The sequence below is a fragment of the Pelobates fuscus genome, chromosome 12 (assembly GCF_036172605.1).
Source record: "Pelobates fuscus isolate aPelFus1 chromosome 12, aPelFus1.pri, whole genome shotgun sequence".
Taxonomy (NCBI): Eukaryota; Metazoa; Chordata; class Amphibia; order Anura; family Pelobatidae; genus Pelobates; species Pelobates fuscus.
This window is the reverse complement of record NC_086328.1, coordinates 82804776-82825125: the sequence shown is the minus strand read 5'-3', so window position 1 is coordinate 82825125 and position 20350 is coordinate 82804776. Positions and strand designations below refer to the sequence as shown.

General features: G+C 39.4%; 1 protein-coding gene across 1 annotated transcript in view; it reads left to right on the top strand.

The window, feature by feature from the left end:
• Nucleotides 1-14755, top strand: part of LOC134579199 (ribosomal protein S6 kinase alpha-5-like) — a 47435-nt gene extending 32680 nt beyond the window's left edge. The window contains exons 14-17 of the mRNA XM_063438407.1: nucleotides 529-720; nucleotides 10913-11072; nucleotides 12026-12189; nucleotides 12946-14755. Of these exons, the coding sequence (XP_063294477.1) occupies nucleotides 529-720; nucleotides 10913-11072; nucleotides 12026-12189; nucleotides 12946-13167 (738 nt within the window). The 3' untranslated portion in view covers nucleotides 13168-14755. The remainder of the gene's footprint in view (nucleotides 1-528; nucleotides 721-10912; nucleotides 11073-12025; nucleotides 12190-12945) is intronic.
• The last annotated feature ends 5595 nt before the right edge of the window (nucleotides 14756-20350 follow it).

The window sequence follows — 20350 nt, the reverse complement described above, 5'->3', positions numbered from 1 at the left end:
TCCTCATAAAGAAGTATCGATTCCAATTTGAACCTGTCCCTCCCATGCACCGCCATTCTCTTTTTCTTTCCACCTATCTTCAGCTCCTGGTGTTGCCAGAATCCCAAAGTCAATGCTGTACTCTCGCTCATGATAGAGAAAGTAAAGCATTGAGGTTTATAGAGGATCCTATAGGATCCTCCGTGGAAGGAGCTTTTATTTCCTTACAGCCATCACTGGTGATCGCTGTGGGAAACGACAAACTTGACTAAAAGGTAGCTCTGTCATTTTGTCAGGGGGAGGAAAATTACTGAGACAAAATAGCCTCACTTTGTCTTAATATATCTTTTGACTGGGTTGGAATTTCAGTGAAATTTCTACACAAGCAATCTGAGTATTTCAGAAAAATTCTATCTTTGTGAAAGACTCATTTTTTATATTGGGGTGATATAGCCACTATGATATTAGATAGTTTTGGTGCTTGTATTGCCCCTTTCAGTTTTGAAATGAATATTTGACTCACTTGGCTGTTGATTGTCCAATTTTTAGAATCTACTCCTCTCATCTCCTGGTGAGGACGCAGTCCTGAAGGTGATAGATTTTGGGTTTGCCAGGCTCCGCCCCCCTGGATCACGTCCTTTGCACACTCCCTGCTTTTCACTGCACTATGCAGCCCCAGAGCTGCTCTCCCACCAGGGCTATGATGAGTCGTGTGACCTTTGGAGCCTTGGAGTTATCCTGGTAAGACACTTTTATTCATGATATTTTTTTCCCAGTAAATAAGATTAAGACATCATTATAATGTAATATCTTGAATGATGAAGTACAGTAATACAATCCATATTATTAATGTGTAGGTAAATTCTTGACAATCGAACATATTTACACAAAACCGATATTACCATAATAAAACTACACATACCAGATAAGCTGAAATAGGGTATTATTTATGCATTATGGAGAAATTAGAATGACCTTGGATTAATAACACAACAACAGTTCTTTAGGTCTACAGTGCAGACTTTGAATAAGCGACAGGAGATATCCATATCTTGTATTAAAGTGAAGTATCCACTTTTTGTTATACTTTTTAGCAGTGAATCCATAGATATATGTATAGGTACACAATAAATGTAGGTCCTGGCTACTGAGATCCAGTTTGTGTGAGAATTGTCTTGTGTGTGTATGGCTACTGTAAGCAGGCACAGACAAAAAACAGAGAAGGTGAACTGAGAGATTTGCAGATAAATGGTACAGGGGCTGTTATGTCCTTTGTCACTATTTCAGTTAACAGTGAGCCATTTCCTCTTGGCCACCTGTTAATTAAAGTAGCAGATGTGGCTGACCGCCAGTATATCGTCGCCACAGCCTCCCTTTCCCAGAGTAAAATAGCTCCAACCAGTTGTATAAATAATTATAGCCAGTATAGCATTCCCCACACACATTAGTCAAGACTGAATGCTGGGAGTAGATCTAGTTAAACAGGCAGAGTATCAGAATTTATACATACAGTAAACTCCTCCCCTGTTGAGATAATTTAGTCAGGGACTGTACAAACTCAATTATCTCCAGGTACAGAAAAATACAACAATTTTTAAACACCCCAAAAGTACCCCCAAAATACATGCAATCCCCTCAAGAGTCACATCCCCGGATAGCCCGTATCTGAGTGACTATTATATCCAAAAATCACTCGGTTCGGTGGTTCGGGATTGTCATCAAGGTAAACTTTTGACCGTTTGCAGACTTCCATACGAAAACCACACATAATAGACTAATGATTTCAAGTGTCGAATGCTCTCCCCATTCGGTAGTTTGTATCTCCCGAACGCCCTTCGTATGGGTGGTTGGGAACTTGAACGGGCAGCAGTTCCATCTTCACCGGTGTTCACAAGAGTGCCTAGCTGAAATCAGTTCCAGGCTCTCAACGACCAAGTACCGCTGCCCGCTTTCAGGAGACAAGATGGCCGCTATACATTCTGTTGACCACATGCGTTCGGCTGTACGAAATGGTGGCCACCCAGGAGAGCATTCCTTAGTTGTTTCTCTTGTGGTTTCGCACTTGTTAACGGAGGATTCTAATAAGCTGTGGGGGTGAGTATATCAAGGGAATGATAGCGTCCGTAAAGGGAATAGTATTAATGATGGGACATTCCTTCACAGCAGATATATAGGTCAGACCAGCAAAGTAAAAATTAGTAGAAGAAGAGATCATGGGCAGCGTAATAGTGAACAAATATTGGAATCGTTTGTCACCTAGGTCCCTCCAGTATCAATGAATTGGTGTAGAGGTTGCAGTTAGTGCATCAGACAGGTTTTGCAGTCTCATACAGACGATTGAGGAAACTCTGGTTCATCAAGAAAGGTAAAAGTACAGGAACTTGTTGGCATGTATCCATGCTTGAGATTCAATATCTGAGGAAAGGGATTTAGGCATGATTATTTCAGATGACTTAAAGGTAGGAAGACAATGTAATAGAGCAGCAGGAATTGCTAGCAGAATGCTTGGTTGTTTAAGGAGAGGTATTAGCAGTAGAAAGAGGGAAGTGCTCATGCCATTGTACAGAACACTGGTGAGACCTCACTTGGAGTATTGTACGCAGTACTGGATACCGTATCTCCAGAAGCATATTGATATTTTAGAGAGAGTTTAGAGAAGGGCTACTAAGCTGGTTCATGGATTGCAGGAAAGGTTAAAGGATCGTAACATGTATAGCTTGTAGGAAAGACGAGACAGAGGATATGATAGAAACATTTATATACATAAAGGGAATCAACACAGTAAAGGAGGAGACTATATTTAAAAGAAAATAAACTACCACAACAAGAGGACATAGTCTTAAATTAGAAGGGCAAAGGTTTAAAAATAATATCAGGAAGTATAACTTTGATACTCAAAGAATAGTGAATGCATGCAATCAGAGACGTTTTAGCCGCGAGGCAAACAAGGCATTTGCCTTGGGCGGCATTTTCCAGGGGGCAGCAAAAAAAGCCGCCCCCAAATGCCCAGGGCAAATGTCTTGTTAGCCTTGCGGCTAACTGACATGCTGGGCTGGCGGGTGGCTGGCGAGGGAGAGCTCCCCCTGAGCTGTCTGCTCAGCTCCCTCGCCTGCCGCAGAGTGAGGCTGGGAGCCGGAATATGACGTCATATTCCGGCTCCCAGCCTCATTCTGCGGCGCGCGAGGGAGCTGAGCAGACAGCTCAGAGGAAGTGCTCCCTCGCCAGCCACCCACCCGACAGCCCGACCGGCAGCCCCACTAGACCCCAGGGAGATAGAGAACCCCTCCCTCCCCCCCAGCATTTCCAAAGGTAAGGAGGCTGGGGGGGTGTAAATAAAAAAAAAAGTGTTAATGTGAGTGTGTGTGTGTGTGTGTGTATATGTCTGTCTGTTAGGGAGTGTGTGTGTCTGTGTGTGTGTGTCAGTCTGTTAGTGTGTGTCTGTGTGTGTATGTCTGTTAGTGAGTGTGAGTGTATCTGTTAGTGTGTGTGTGCCCGTCTGTTAGTGTGTGTGTGTGTGTGTGTCCGTCTGTTAGTGTGTGTGTGTGTGTATGTCTGTTAGTGTGTGTGTATGTCTGTCTGTTAGTGTGTGTGTGTGTGTCTGTTAGTGAGTGTGTGTGTTTCTGTTAGTGAGTGTGTGTCTGTCAGTGAATGTGTGTGTGTGTATTTAGAAGGCGGGGCGGGGGGAAGGGTTGGGCGGGGGGCGTCTGAGTTTTGTCCTGCCTAGGGCAGCACAAAACCAGGATAAACCACTGCATGCAATAGCCTTCCAGCTGAAGTGGTAGAGGTTAACACAATGAAGAAGTTTAAGCATGCGTGGGATAGGCATAAGGCTATCCTAGATATAAGATAAGGCCAGGGACCTAATGAGAGTATTTAGAAAACTGGGAAGACTAGATGGGCAGAATGGTTCTTATCTGCTGTCACATTCTATGTTTCATATTTTTGGAATGGACTGAGCAATAAGTATATCATGTTTCCGGGGGTCCCTGTGTGTCATCCCCAGAAGTATAATTCACAGGTAGGTTTAGTAAAGAAGGGGGAGATATGTGTGAGCTCTCTTGCAGACAAACTGCTTCTGTTTCCCCAGTAGGAACCACACTAGGGAAGGTGTAGAAGAAACAATTTGGAATCCCAGTTTAGAGCAGCATGGCGTCATTGGCTTCCAGAGTAGCTATACTGCCTGGTGTCCAATATTGCTTTTAATGAAGTATCAGCTAAACATATTGGATGATGTCCTACTCAAACAAAAGGTTAATAGGAAGCAAGAGGTCCCAAAGAAGCAGAGTAATTGCTCCCTGCCAATTAAATAATAAATGTGTTAATGTGTCAATAAATTCGATGTACCGGAGTCCTGAAAGGGTTAACAGGAATAGTGCCTCCTTTTGTTTCCTTGCAACTCTGTTCCAGGCTAAACAAAATTATAGGACTATAATTAAGCAGCCTTGTACATTACATTTAGATAGACCATACATCTGGTCTTGTTTGTATAAAGTTAGAGGCCTGTCATAAAGTAACCAAAATAATAACTATAGTGAGACAGCAAAGGCCTTCAATACGCCAGATATTCTTTGTCATATTAAACTGTGGAAAAGCATAAAACTGACTGTTGTGCTAAAAGGTGACGATTTGATATGGCGATTTACAATCGGTCTGGCGGGTCCCAGTGATGGTGTACTGGGGGACAGCTTGATTGCTGATTGCTTGGCTTCACTCAGGTGACTCCTAAAAGTGTGGCCATTGTATCAGCCCACTTCTAAAAAGACTGCTGGTGAAAGTCTTTAAAATTACGAGATTTGATGTGTGGTCACATCTGATGTCAGTTATGTCTTCCAGAACTTATGGGTAGTGAGTACTTTTTGGAAATCATGGTGGAGGGTCCATCCTAGTAAGATTATAGTATCTTTATTTTTAAACATAGTATTTTGAGAGGAAGATGGGATGACTCTGTTGCCCCCTGTGATTGTATCTCTTGCACAATGTTTTGCATATGAATTCTGTTTGCGATGTTCACCTTATATGCAAGTGTTCGAATGGAGGAGAAATAAAAAATACATAATTTATACAGAAATATTTTTTTTTAATAAAAGGATTCAATGCTACATAATTAATACATTAATTAATAGATTTCCCTCATGGGTACAATAGTTTTTTTTTTTTTATTGAAGAGCTTTAACCCCTTAAGGACACATGACATGTGTGACATGTCATGATTCCATTTTATTCCAGAAGTTTGGTCCTTAAGGGGTTAAAGGGACACTCTAGGTAACATACCTAATACAGATTGGTGATTATGTTACCTAGGCTTTCCTGGATCTGGTCCTCAGTTAAAGGAACAGTTTGATATAAGACGTGGCTTTTTCCCGCACGTGGAGACCATTTGGCCCAATTTATAAAGTGGAATAAACATTTCAGCATCTTTAGGTGCCCAGTGCCAATTTCATTAAGCTTTTCTGGCTTGGTTAACCAAGCACTTTCAGTCAATCAATGTCATTCACGTTTGATAAAATTGACATTGATAATGCAAGTTGGGTAGTTGGTGGGCACCAGAAAGTTCCCTCTTTTTAAACCATTCCTAAATAGTTTGACTTTAAATTGGAAGACCGTATAATAACATCAGAACACATAATCACTACAATAAGCTGAATTGCTAGCAAATATATAGATTTATAAAAAAAAAATAATAAGAATAAATACATTGTACACCTCCAATCATCTTGTCAGTCCTTGACAAGTACTGTAGTTGTTCTGTTAATTCCATAATATGTGCAAGACTAGTCATCTTAGATTTTTTGAGAGAATCATAGGAACAAAGTGACGCACTGTCCTATCACATGCCAATGCAGTGGCAATGAAGCCATTGTTTTGGTGTCTCACGGGAGGTGTGCCCCTCTTTGGGAAGTTCTGCTGTGATAGCAAGTGTAACAAAAAGAATCAGGAACACACAACAGCAATGGAAAGTCAGTAGTAGAAAGAATACAGTGCGTAATTTATATTAATGCTGTATAATATATATATTTTTTGTAATGTAATGGGAAAGATGTGAAGTACCGGTAAGTAAGTAATATACTCACAAAAAATTTTTTTCCAATTTTTTTTGTGTTTTCATCAAAAGGTTTGGGACCTGGAAATTAAAGCCCTTTATAACAGTTTTTGTTTCAATTCTTTATTTTAGTTGTGCATGAGATTACAGATAACAAATGAGCTTGCCATGCCATGACAGCAGTAGCGAGCATGTGTAAAACAAGAGTTAACATGGCATAGCACTATTTTATGTTACAATGATCAGGCTTGATATGTTGAGTAAACTATGAAAACTTGAACAGGCTAGCCCAACCATGCATGGGTATACAAATCAAAGGCATCAGAGGCAAGTAGGCAGTTCTGAAAATGAAAATCTAGGTAGACAAATTAGACAGTTGACGGTTGCTCATCAGGTTTGACAAGAGACTGAAGCCTAGATAACCGGGGGGCCTCTTAGTGGGTCTCTCAATGTCACTCCCCCAGTGTAAAACAAGGAAAAGCAGAAATAGTAACAAAAATTTCTCTCCCGCACAACTTGTGGTAGAAAAGTTCATTGTGCTAGAGACAGTATCTTCTCGGCTCATCGCCTTGGTCAACCAAGCCCCGCTGGGGTAACACATAGCCCAGTCGCGAGAGTCCTAGTATCAGGCCTAGTGGACCATGCGTGTGGGGACATGCAGTAGAGTGACAGGTACAGAGTGAGACCCTCTAGATTCTCCTCGATGGCGTTAGGATCCAGTGTGGAGAGGGGATACAGGCATGACAGGTACATCATGTCTGGCCGTGGCTGACAGCTGGATTTGCATGTAGTGGACAGTTTCTTGCGCTGGGGCATCGATGCGTCCAGATTTAGATGTGTGCAGGAGGAAAATATTGCTGTTTGCGGCACCATTTTCATGCTCTCCGTGTTCGGGGAACTTTGCATCTGTGATGGGAACGTGCAGACAGCTCTTTGGGTGCGTACTCGTCTGGAGTGTTTGCGATGACCTGACGCTTTCTAAGTGCCAGTTTCCTCCAGAATGCAAAGAATATGTCGTCCAGCTTTGCCAGGATGCCAGGCGTCTTTCCTGTATCAAGGCTCATTGGTGATCGCCATCATTGTAGGGTGAGTAGACCTCTTCTGGCAGCGCTGCTACGGAGCATGGAGGGGTTCTCCTGGGACTGGGATAACCCTCACTGGCCCATGGGGGGGTGACAGGGGCTTAAGTTCCAGATTGCTGGCGTTTGTGGCGGCAGGGAAATGGCCGCCTCCCCCGCGCCGACCATGCTTGTAGGCCACAAATAGTACTCCTGTGATTCCCACTGGGTAAGCTGCTTATTTGGTACCAGTGTGAGCCCCTTGGTATTACTTCAAGCTTGGTGGACCATTTGAGTCATTTGCAGGCTGATTATGAAATGTAGTTGGCAATATTTACCCAAATGATCAGGAGCAGCTCTAACATGCATCCGCTCAGCTCTGCGGTCAGGCCAACCCCTCCCTCTCCCACCCCCCTTATAACATTTTAACTGAAACACTGATCACTTAAAACTTTGAAAAGTAGCATATTTGAATGTATGCAATATCATGTAAGAATAATTTTCCCATTTAAAGTCTCTGAGAATAGAGATTACTGGAACAGTAATTTAAAACACATATTCTGATTACTGCTGGAGGTGGAGAAGGTGGGCGTGATGACATAAACCTCGGTGATGCAGGATGAATCATGTCCCATCCTCAGCAAATCTGATTAGATTATCTCAATATGCCAAAATGATCTTGTTCCAGCGGGTAAAGATGAGCCTTTCTTCTCTATTATCTATTTATTAAAAAAAAGACTTCATATACATGTCCAATCTGATCAAACTACATTTTGGCGGTTAAGCTGGCTTTTGGACTAATTATGACATGACATATCCCTATTGTATCCTATTTAATGTACCCACCTCTCTACCGATGAATATTGGGCAGACTAGATGGGCCGAATGGTTCTTATCTGCCGTCACATTCTATGTTTCTATGAATAGCATCCTTCTGATGCTGTCTGGGATCTCAAATAAGGCATATCTGGAAATAAGTCAGTTCTGCACAGCCAGGTATCAATGCAACTTAGAGGAGCGTGCAGCAAAGTTATTTTCCCCAGCAACCACTTTCGATTGTCACCTGTGTTGCACCTCCCTCTCCACTTATGTAGCCTCATGGTCTACTGATCCTCCTTTTAGTAATAGGTGACTGCTTTGAAAAGCAGCTGCAGGATATAAAATTTTAATTAAAAAACATTTTATTCCTCCTCCACCAGTTGTAGAGATCTGGGGGTTTCCATCCCCCTTCAATGCCCATGTGGAGAGTACCTTTATTGCCTAAGGCACACCTGTGCAATATTTATGCTGTCTAATCAGCATCTTTATATGCCACACATTTGAAGTGGATGAATTACTATATTAATTATCACTTATAGTTATGAGATAATTAGAGGACATGTGATTACCAATTAAGCTGCTCCACAATTTGCTGTACCGTTTCATACTTTTGTTTTATGCATTGTAAAAAGAAGCTTAATTATTTTTAAATCTTCTGCATAATACAATTAATACAGTTATTTATTTTTCGAACTCTCCCAAGTCGCCAATTTCTTTGTACACACATTTTCGGAAGGCTTCAACAGACTCGGAACACAGAGAACATCCAAAATTCTAGGAGGTGGGGCGAAATCTGGGCAGAAAAACTCTGTACACGAACGCTGCCAGGAAATGTAAAACCCTCTGTTATGTTGCTAGGCAATCCCTGAGTAGAAACTCCATCATGATAAAGCAACTGCTCTTTCATTTAGTTATAATGCACCCATAGGGATACAGATTCCATGGAACGTCCCTTCAAAAACGGAATTTGCACTGAAATAAAGTTTATAAAAAAAGTAGTTAACCCTCCATGTAGTCTATAAATCAGCTTCTTCCCAGCCTCTGAGCAGTGACATTTAAAGACTTTCAAGTGTCTATAAATACAGAGGAAAGAGAATGGAATTTGGAAAACATAGATTCCTCCTTATTTATGATTTAGTCACGTGGCTGAGACCAGAGAGCAACTGGTGGTCATATACGAGGCATTCTTCCACTACAACTAATATGTCCAGTAATGCACAGACACATGGGTGAACAGCCACTTCTGATCTGTCTTCTAAGCTATGACAACAGACTGGTTTAGAATGCAGTCTGAAGACTCCAACGGCTTCAAAGTGGAGTGATGAATGCAAGTATTGGATACTTTGGTTAATGAGAAAGTTATTAAATATAAATGGTGGAAATTGGTATTTATAATCAACTGGTATTATTAATCAGAGCTTTCCTATGGGGTTTTCCAAGACACTGGATGTCCTCATGTAAAGCTTAAGGATGTCCAGTGTCGTTTCACTGAGATAAACTCAGTGAAACAGCAAGAAGCGCCTCTAGTCGCTCTTAACCCTGCAATCAAAACATCACAGGTTCTCTAAAATTATGTTTTCTGCTGGTGGGACAGGGACAGTGCAACCAGACCACTTCAATGAGATGAAGAGGTCTAGGTGCCTACAGTGTCCCTTTAATAGATGTAAAATGGCTGATACATTTCAAGGTACAGAATTACAAAAATAATAGATCAACTGGTAGATATTTAAAAAGCCATTGCCAGATTATATTGGTGCAATCGAGGTGTTTAAGTAACATATTCACTAATAGTGGTGTTACCATCATGTTCATTCTTTTTGGTCACAAGTTTGTGATTTATCCCCTTATACTGGGTGTAAAATATCAGATTCTTCCCTTGGCCTCTGTTATAGTCTATGCCTAGTGAGTCATGTAAATATTGTCAATGCCAAATGGGTCATTAAATGAGATGCAGAACTTATATGTTTGCCAACAAAAGGCTGTATAGTACAGGTTTGGATGTAGGTAACCACCCCACATTATCCATAAATCTACTTAAGCTCAGAATATGCATCCACTGTAAAAAAGTTTTTTTATTTTAAATAAATTAGAAAGTTATCTCTACAGTATTTTGCATATTTACGGTGCTGTATTTGCTATAATATTGACAGCTAGGGTTTTGCTGAGTTGTTACCATGACACTTTATTATGTGTATTGTAAACCATGAACTGTGATGAGTTGAAAAACACATTGATTATTCTGGCATTAGCCAAACTCTGACGATAGCCGAGTTGAAACTTTCTTTTACAAATTACCTTTTTTTACAGTTATGTGTTTAATTCACTACAATTCACCAGAGAGATAATAAAAATGTTGAGATTGTTTATTTAGGAACAAAGGGCTGTGGTGGATTGTAATCCAAATTGGCAAAATAGAAGCGGAGAAAGTATGTAACTCATCGACTTATTTCTGACTGTGCAATGTTGGTTTCAATGTAGAAAATGTACTGTTCAATGAGCAAAACTTAACTCTTTATAAATGCTTCAACAACACTTAGACAATGTATTTAAATAGTGCAGTGTTTTCCATTAGATGTGGAGCCATAGCTATTGACACTGAATCTACCTAATAGAAAAAAATAATTCAGAATATATTTGAAGATCAAAAACTAATTAAGAGTCTCTTCTATATTGAATTATTCAGTATGTTCAATAGATTCTCCTGTTCCTCCTGTTTCCAATGAGTGGTGGTGAGTTCCCGAATTGCCTGCAGTGTATTAATGCATGCAAGCTAATCAGATTCTTAATGTATAGCTTTAGGTCCCCGGGTCAGAATTTTAGGTTTGTGTATGTAGAAATGGTTTTCAGTGTGGAAACAAAATGTCTACTTCTAGTCTATACATAAGTGTGGTGGGGGCGCAGGGGATTGGGGTGAGGGCGTGTTATGTAAAATATAGAAAGAATGCAAATTTTTTGAAAGCTGTAATAGTTTTTTTCCTTTTTATTTAACACCATGATCTCACTTCTTGCCTTACAGTACACCATGTTGTCTGGTCAGGTACCTTTCCAAGGTGAAAGACGTGGATCTCCACAGAGTCGTGCTGCTGATATTATCCGCAAAATTAAAGAAGGAGACTTCAGCATGGAAGGAGCAAGTTGGGAACATGTGAGCGAGGATGCCAAAATTCTAGTGAGAGGTTAGTGTCCTGGGCAATTCACTGTAAAAGTCACGTCTCCGAATTAGATTTATTGTTAGACGTTGAATTTGCACATGCAAAACATCAGAAATCTCCCAACGCCATAAACAACATACTAATTCAAAATGTTGCAAGAGTTTAAATCCTGTGTTGCCTCTCACTAATCACACCGCAAGTAACCTTTTAATGGTCCATACAGCCACAAAGAACAGCGCAGAATTAAAGAATACTTCAGATCCAGAACTGCGTGTACAGCAACAGCACTACATTCTGGAATGTGAGAAACAAACAAAAAAAGCATAGCTTACAAAAAAAATTAATGGCAAGAACATAGTGTGCTGACTAAAATATAATCCACGATAATGGTTCTTCTATTTATGCTGTATGATCCCCTATACACCAACTCACCACAGTGTTACAATTCCTGTGTGCACTGCTTGGTTTTAAACCCAGTGTAACAATCCCAGTAAGTAGGCAAGTAGCCTGAGCATTGTGCATCCTCTAATTAAATGTTCTTTTGTATTTGGCTCATATTAAATCAGAGCTTGTGAGACGTTCATTCAATGAATGCAACATCATATGCAGGATACCAGAATTCAACATTTAAAGACCTCATAGATGGAGCATGTGTCTTAAAAGTACACTCCAGACCACTTTAGCTTGTGCTTTATGTGTGGAGATTGTGTCCTCTTTTTTTTATTTTACAAAAAGTGCAGATTTCAATAGAAATTGGCACTTTTATTAAAGAATCTTGTTATACCCCTCTGGTGCTCAATCAGAAAATCGGTCCTGTTACTTCCTTGTTGATTAGCGCAGTGGAACTAAACTCAAGAGGCGGGCAGTTTCCCAGAGCACCTGCCTTGCAAAGACTTCTCATTGAGCTACATTGGGATCTGTGATTGGACAGCCATAGAAAATGTTACTGAATTAATCTCCTGTTCTATTTTGCCCAGGCTTGCTGACTGTTGACCCTTCCTGTCGACTAAATCTGCATGATCTCCAGGAGAGTGAGTGGCTGCGAGGAGGCCGTCCACTCTCCTCAACTCCTCTCATGACACCTGATGTGCTGGAGTCCAGTGGGTTAGCCACAAAAACTTGTGTCCATGCCACTTTTATGGTAAGTGCATAAAAGATAATTTTTTTTATACTTTATTAAACTCAAGGATAACACATCTATGTGAACCATGAACTTGGCATCATTCACCTTATTCTCTTAATTACACTGCGTGTTCCTACACATCACTATGCAAAACCAAATATAATTTATTTCTTGAAAGGACATATGATGCCAGCTTGAATAATGATACTGTTTATTCTGGGAAACAAAGTGTGTGACTTTCTGGCAAACGCAACCAAATAAGAAGAAGCTGCCCATGGTCCGGTCATTATCTCCTTTGGGTTGAGGAGGAAACCGTTACATCTTAGTCCATGGAATAACCTAATCTCATGGCCCAATAAAAGACTACGTCACCTCCAAAATCAGAACAAGTTGCTACCCTTTCTCTCTCACTCACAGACTGTTGTGCAGATTCCTGACAATCTATGTTGCCCAGACTGTAACACAGATTCCCAGCCTTATGTTTCACATAAGATTTTCACGCATTACTTTTCCAGCCATCTTTTTTTTTTCTCTGCGTTATTTTTCAAACATAGACAATTATGCAGATTCCCAATGTATATTTATCTCACACTGTGTTGCAGATTCACAGCCATCTGTTTCACACACAAACTGTGACGCGGATTCTTTAATATTGTCTTTGGTCGGAACAGAAGTCTGAAATAGAAGTTTGGGACTCAGTCTTGCACTCTGTTTAACCATTTGACAACTCAGTTTTTTTCTCCACGCTCACTAACTTTCGCTTTGATGTTGCAGGCATTTAACCGTGGAAAGAGAGAAGGTGTGTTCCTAAAGAGTGTGGAGAATGCCCCCCTCGCCAAGAGGCGTAAATTAAAGCAATGCAGCACTGGGGTTGACACACGCAGTGGCTCCTCGTCTTCCTCCTCCTCCTCTTCATCAGCAGCTGCTCACTCCCCTAAATCCAGACCCCAACACAAGGGCACGGACGTAGGCATCCCCAACCACCAGTCCCACTGATACACACTACACTCTTGTTTTTTGAACGGGGTATCGACCAGAAAATGGATGCAGATGATCTCCTGATGCCCCCACTAACAATTACTGCCCTAGGTTTAATGTGTGCTGGTATGTAAGAATGTATGAATACATGTGTGTATGTCTGTGTGTGTGCATCAGTGTATGCACAAACACACATTATGGTTGAGCAAGTTTATAATGGTTTTAGAATGATGCATATATGTGTGTATGTATGTTTACATACACACCTATATACAGACTTGTATCTCTTACAGAGATAAGAGATCATTAACTTATTCCGGAATAGTATGTTTTTTATATGGTAGAAGGTTTTATTTTACAAATCAGGAGACACTGGACTAGATGTACTCCATTGAATGAAAGCTTTGTAATTCCTGTGTGGTTTGCTATTGCATCATAGCACCCTGATAAGCACGTGATTTTGTTTGTCAACCTAATTTTTCTTTTGTGGTGAATTTTTTGTTTTGTTCTTCTTTTCTTTTCATACGTAGAACAATTGGGGCTTATATTTAGCACATATATAACAAACTTTATTATTTTAGATTCCTGCTTGCTTGCTACTTGTAGCAAGCAATTCATTTTTTCTGCTCTTGCGCAGTATATGCAAGTTGTTTTGCGTACTTTATTACTTGCACATCTAGTTTGGACCTTTCTCCTGCACCGTTTGTATTGTTGTGAAATATATTTAAGTAAAACCATCACATCTGAGGTTTATGCCCAATCCAATGGCTTACTTAAAGCTAACTGCGGCTTTTGCTATTTTTAATTTTTTTTTAAATACCAAACAAATTGTATTTTTAATTGACATTGTATTCCTAGCTGTCCCGGCACTACAGGGGCATATCATGTAAAATAATAATTTAACCCTGACAGTGTTGCATGTACACAGTATACACAGCACGTACATGTAACGAATACCTAGAACACACATGCACTAATACAGATTTTCTTTGCATATCCCTGACTGCACATTAGTCCACCCAGAGCATCATGGAGTGATGATGTCACCCGTGGTACAGAAGTGATGCAAATGTAATTGTGTTTTTGTATTAGCACTTCCCGCCCAGTAAGCATTTAATTGCAATTACATGGGTGAACGGAACAAGCAACTATCATAGAAAAAGTAACCCTTCCACGTCATTGTTTTTGGCTTGTCCTTACTGATCTGAAATCAATGTGGCTTAGCTTAGATTATTTTTCCTTAAAGGATTTTACCTACGCAGCCCTGAATTCTATATGGCAAAACTCAGGTAACTCCTTATATTAGTGTCGCAATCTACTTATCTCAACGGTGCTAAATAGTATATATTATCATAATATATATAATAATACTCTGTCTTTATGATATAGATTATGTGTAAGTAATGATGCAATCTCTAACACAAAGCTAGATTTATTTGGCCATTTAATCTTTGTACCTGTACAGAATGTATATAAAGATGTCTAAATGGGATTTACACATAAGAATCAAAAGGAGTACATTGCTGACTTATTTTCTTATCTGGGAGTTTCTATTTTCAGATTATCATGTTTTTATTTGTACATTTGTACCTTTTATTTATTATACACACACACACACACATATATATATATATATATATATATATATATATATAATCCCATATATATGTATACCTAGTAGCATATATACACATTAGTTGTAGATTCTACAACTTTTTGGAAATATTAAATAAATAGGAGTACCTTTATATCGGCTTTTATAGTTCAACACCCACAATTTTGAAAATACATTATCAATCAGATTTTTTTTAAACTATCTAAGGTCTTAATATATTTTTAAATTCATTATCATAATGAATTCCAGCATAACTGAGGTGAAATGTATTGTATTATGGGCATGATGACCATTAGGCTTGATAGGCAAATCGGTGGTGGTTTTGAACGGTTATCCACTTGTACATTGTATCCCAAAATGCATGCAATCATGTCTATAATTCTATATGTCCATGGTGCCATGCGCTATGGTAAATTAGAATATAAAATGGAGCTATTGCTTCCCAGGATTTGTAATATTTTGTTTACATATCCAATTTATTTAACAAATGTGTTTATAAGATCTGAAAAATTGAATTGCACACCTGAATCTACACCTCTTTACTCTGCAAATGGGCGTCTCCATCTTAGCTCCGTGCCATTCACTGTTATTAACGGCATAGGAAAGCATACAGTGGAGACATGTTTAAAAATGTTTCTTTTTCCTCATTTGCAATATGTACATTGGCTGTTTTTGGATTATCATGTAGCAGAGCACCAGATGAAAAGGGTTAAAGGACCACTCTAGGCACCCAGACCACTTCAGCTTAATGAAGTGGTCTGGGTGCCAGGTCCAGCTAGGGTTAACCCATTTTTTTTATAAACCTAGCAGTTTCAGAGAAACTGCTATGTTTATAAATGGGTTAATCCAGCCTCCAAATCCTCTAGTGGCTGTCTCACTGACAGCCGCTAGAGGCGCTTGCGTGATTCTCACTGTGAAAATCACAGTGAGAGCACGCAAGCGTCCATAGGAAAGCATTGATAATGCTTTCCTATGAGACCGGCTGAATGTGCGCGCAGCTCTTGCCGCGCGTGCGCATTCAGCCGAATGGGAGGAGAGGAGGAGGATCGGAGGAGGAGAGCTCCCCGCCCGGCGCTGGAATAATGGTAAGTTTTAACCCTTTACTCTCCATCCAGCCCGGCGGGAGGGGGTCCCTGAGGGTGGGGGCACCCTCAGGGCACTATAGTGCCAGGAAAACGAGTATGTTTTCCTGGCACTATAGTGGTCCTTTAATAAGTTGTAGGTGTATTTTATTTGTTTTATTCAGTGGTGTCCAGAGAATTGACAGTCCTTCGTTAAAGACATTGACCTGTGAGTTTTGATTGCTGTGAAGCTGTTTTATAAATGACTGCTTCAAATGTTCCGAGTTTCTAAGAAAGTGGAAACAGGACTAGAGTCCAAGGAAATACACTTCTTATCTGTATTTTAGATTTAAAGATCGAAAATTGCTTAATCTTTTATATTATTTTAATATTCAAGGGAAGCTCTGTGCACACCAACCACCTATGCACCTTGCATATGTTATCTTACATTCTGTTTAAAGCAGCGTTGATTTGTAAAAAAAAAGTTACACTTGATCATATTTCTGTATGCTATGTGATGCATTATGTTATTCTCATTTACCTGCAAAGATGGCCGGGGTCGAAGTCAGACACTGTATGTAGTACTGTGCTCCTAGTTCAATCCCAATGCCAATGCTTATCATGGTGCTATGGTCAATTTAAGTGCAAATCATTTAGCTGTTTGCCTGTCTATCATGCTTTAAAACTAAGGTCTCTATTTGATTTTTGATTTTTTGGATACATTTTTCATATGATTAATATATTGAAAAAATAATTTTCAAAAAAAGTTTATCCAAAATATTAAAAGTATCAAAAATATATCAAAACTTATCAAACTATGAAAATATTTTTTTTTTTTGCTAAATATTAAATAATTTGAAACACTTATCCAGAAATAAGATATCTGGTTATTAGTACAGCATAAAGAGATGGTGAGTCATGACCTTATCATCTCTTCCATTTCGTAAATATATTTGTGAGTGCTTACCATTATACTGTACAACATAGCAGATCATTTAGACATGTGTACGAAACCAAAAGAATGTGTTAGCGTATTCATGTTTGTTAACTATGTTTTATTTGATGCTTAGACAGCCTTTAGCCTGGGAGAGGGCATCAAGGATTATGTAAGTAAATAAAATCCCAGCGTGCCATGGTTAACTATGGCGAAGTTATCTACAGCATATCTAGCCACTTTATAATGAAATATTAATTATCAATTTTAATAAGCATCAGTACATAGCTAGCATCCAATGCAGAGCATCTTACCTCTGCTGCTGCTATAGGAATCCGTCAGAGCCATCTAGTGCATTTGCTCCTTTCTATCTGTATATGTAAGAAGAACCGTTTGTAACTCTATGCAGAGCAGAATACACCTAGATGTTGCTACGGTTAATGTATATAATCTGTGTGTGTGATGCAGTGTTTGTGCAGAGCTTTCTGTCTATTTCATGCATATAGAAGTTTATAACGAAAAGAAATATATTGATTCATGCAAACAGATGTCTATCTTTAGCACATATATCTATGTGCAAACTAAAAAAATGTTATTTTGTGTACGTTTATTCTTGTACTTAGAGCAGTGTTGTAATATGCAGGTCCATGTATGTTGTATGCAGAGCAGCAATGTATATAGATGTTATACGCAAAACAATGTTTATATCTTTTATCTAGTTCGATATGTGTAAACTTTATGCTATGCATCTTTGCATCAAACATTATGGTTGTGATGTAAGCGAGTATACTGTACCTTTTGAGAAGCACTTTGACTGTTATTATACGGGGAATGGAATGATCTACTGAGCATTATGTAATTTCTCTTTCCTGCCACAGTTCTGAAAGTAGAACCTGTATTGAGCATCACATAGCACCATCTAATAGAGCCAAAACACATCCAACCAGAGTCCACAGACACGGCTGGTTTTATATGCCAGCTCCCCAAAGACACACATATCACAAATGGCTTATTCTAAAAGCACTGTTGGCAGGCATTGACAGACCTGGGAAGAAAAACCTACTGCTACATCCACACGTCTCCATTGGTGCCCAGGGGAAAATATCACACTAGGCAAGTGCCAAGTGTTTGCTTGAAAAATTCAGCTCTCATTTTTTTTTTTTTTTTTTACTATTCCATACATACATACACGTTACGGTGAATGACTGCAGTGCGTAATAACTTGTCATTACAAAAAGTGGATTCCATTTATTCTTTCATATGATAGAACCCCGAGTTAGAAGTCAACAAACCCAACAGAATCTGCCAGTATGATGCAGTTGGCACAAGACAGAAGCTTTCTTGATTAACTGGCACTAATCAGATCTCTACTATCTTATGTAAATTATGCCTGACCGAATCCTGCATTATGTGATCTAACCAGCATCTAAGAGAGCCTAGTGTTATGTCAGATTTAGATGCCACATCGCTGTGTAATCTAGTTCAGTCACTTAACTTTGCACCTGAATGATCCCCACATTATTATTTCACTGAAATTTTACCCTATCACATTTAAAGTGCAGTTACATAACTTGCACCAACAGAAAGTCACAAACTGTGCCAAACCGAATCCTACAGTGTCACAAAATTTGCACCTATCAGATCCTAGCTGTGTGCTTTAACCCCTTAAGGACCAAACTTCTGGAATAAAAGGGAATCATGACGTGTCACACATGTCATGTCTCCTCAAGGGGTTAACTTGCACGAAACAGAGCTGTAATTCTGAACTTGCACCCAGTAGAATCCCTCCATGTCAGGCACCTCACACCTAACCAAACCCTGCTTTTTAACATTACTTGCACCTTGCACACCCTGACTGGGTCACGTAGCTTGCCAAGAAACTCTGTATCTTGTATTTTGCACCTTACCGTGCGCGATCATGTCTCTTAAATTGTACATGACCGAACCTCGAGTTGTGTAGAATGCACTTAGAGGACTCGAGGGTGTCAAATAAATAGCACCTACCAAACCCATTTACAGTATTGAATCCCTCACCCACCCAAATCCCTTCACAGTTACATCTAACCCCTCTGCCTGCTTTAACATTATTACCTTTTGCCACTAACTTGCACTTTTTAAGACAAAAGCGTCTGTGTCGGGAGAGCTGGCAATGGGGGTCAGTCTCCTATGGGATTCATGCACTAGGTCAGTAAGGCATTAAGGGCCGTTGTTAGTTACCATGCTATGTACAGAGATGGGCTTGTGTTTTTCATAGCATTGTGTAATGAATCTGAGCCTAACTAGTTAGACTCGTATTTAACGGATTGTAAATCCTGAAATAATGGTTTCTAGTTTGTTTTTATGAAATAAAATGTTTTTGGTTTTGTTTTTTTTAAATGAGTCTTTGTTTTTATTTTTAAAAGAATACACACTGGTTTATAAACACTTCTGTTAACAATTCAGGTTTTGCTAATTAATTATTTCACATGAACAATGTTAGGATTTCACCGCAGATGGCTCAAGTGTTATTAAAGGGAGTATTTAAATAAAATTACTAAATTTTATATATTTAATGCATTAAAAATGTAAACAAAAAATGGTTACCTGCATTACTTGTGCTACATTTGTAAAACTCTGAGTTGTAGTCTAAAATAGATGAGGAACCAGATATCTGTCTGTCAACCTATTGCATTCAAAATACAATGTTAAATTTGGGACATTTGAATTGGCATCGCTGGCTTAGTGGACCCTTCCCACACCAGTAAGAGAATCTCTAATCAGCTCTATAGAGACTGATCTTATCCTATAAACTACTGCCGGAGAGAGGTTTATGGGGTACGTAGTTTATCCCCCTAGTCACAATTCCAGTCAGCACACAGGGTGATTGCACTGCATTGTAAACTGTTAGCAGCTGCTGTGTGACTTAACTGGGCTGTATTTTGCACTGATAGAGCAGCAGACTGAGCTTGCACAGTGGCTTCAGTCTCTCCAGGGAGAAGAGAAAGCTCCTTCCCTCATTGCGCATCATGCATGTGCACACAGCATCTTCACTATGGACAATATTGCCATAAGGCAACTCGGAACTAAGTTTGATTGAAAACACCGGTGGGTTTTTATAGCTTTTTATTTATTTATTTTAAAGTTGCCACTATAAGCCATTCATAGAAATGAGTGTGCTCATGATACTCTAAGCACCATGCACTGTACTGAGATAGAAATTAGTTACGGTATGCTGTTTTGACTTACCCTTTTGTGTTTTCTAGTGAAGGGAAATTGGGAAAATAATGTCCCAATTAGAGGGTGAAGGATACCAGTATGATGCTCTCAACCTGGCTCTTCCTTGTTGAGAATTCTGAGAATTATTATCACATCATGAAAATAGGAACCCGTTAATCGTAAGATACTGTTTGTTAAATTACGTCCTTACTACCCTTGTTTTTTTGTTTTTTTTTAATAGAGATCAGTTGAATCTTTAATAATACTATACGGAACACATTGAAAACATCAAATGTATGCAAATGTCACAATAGCAAATCAAATCGCAGTAAAACAATAAACAAGGTCAATAAGTAGACAGTGGTAATACAAATAGAGGCAGTCTACAGAAAGTCT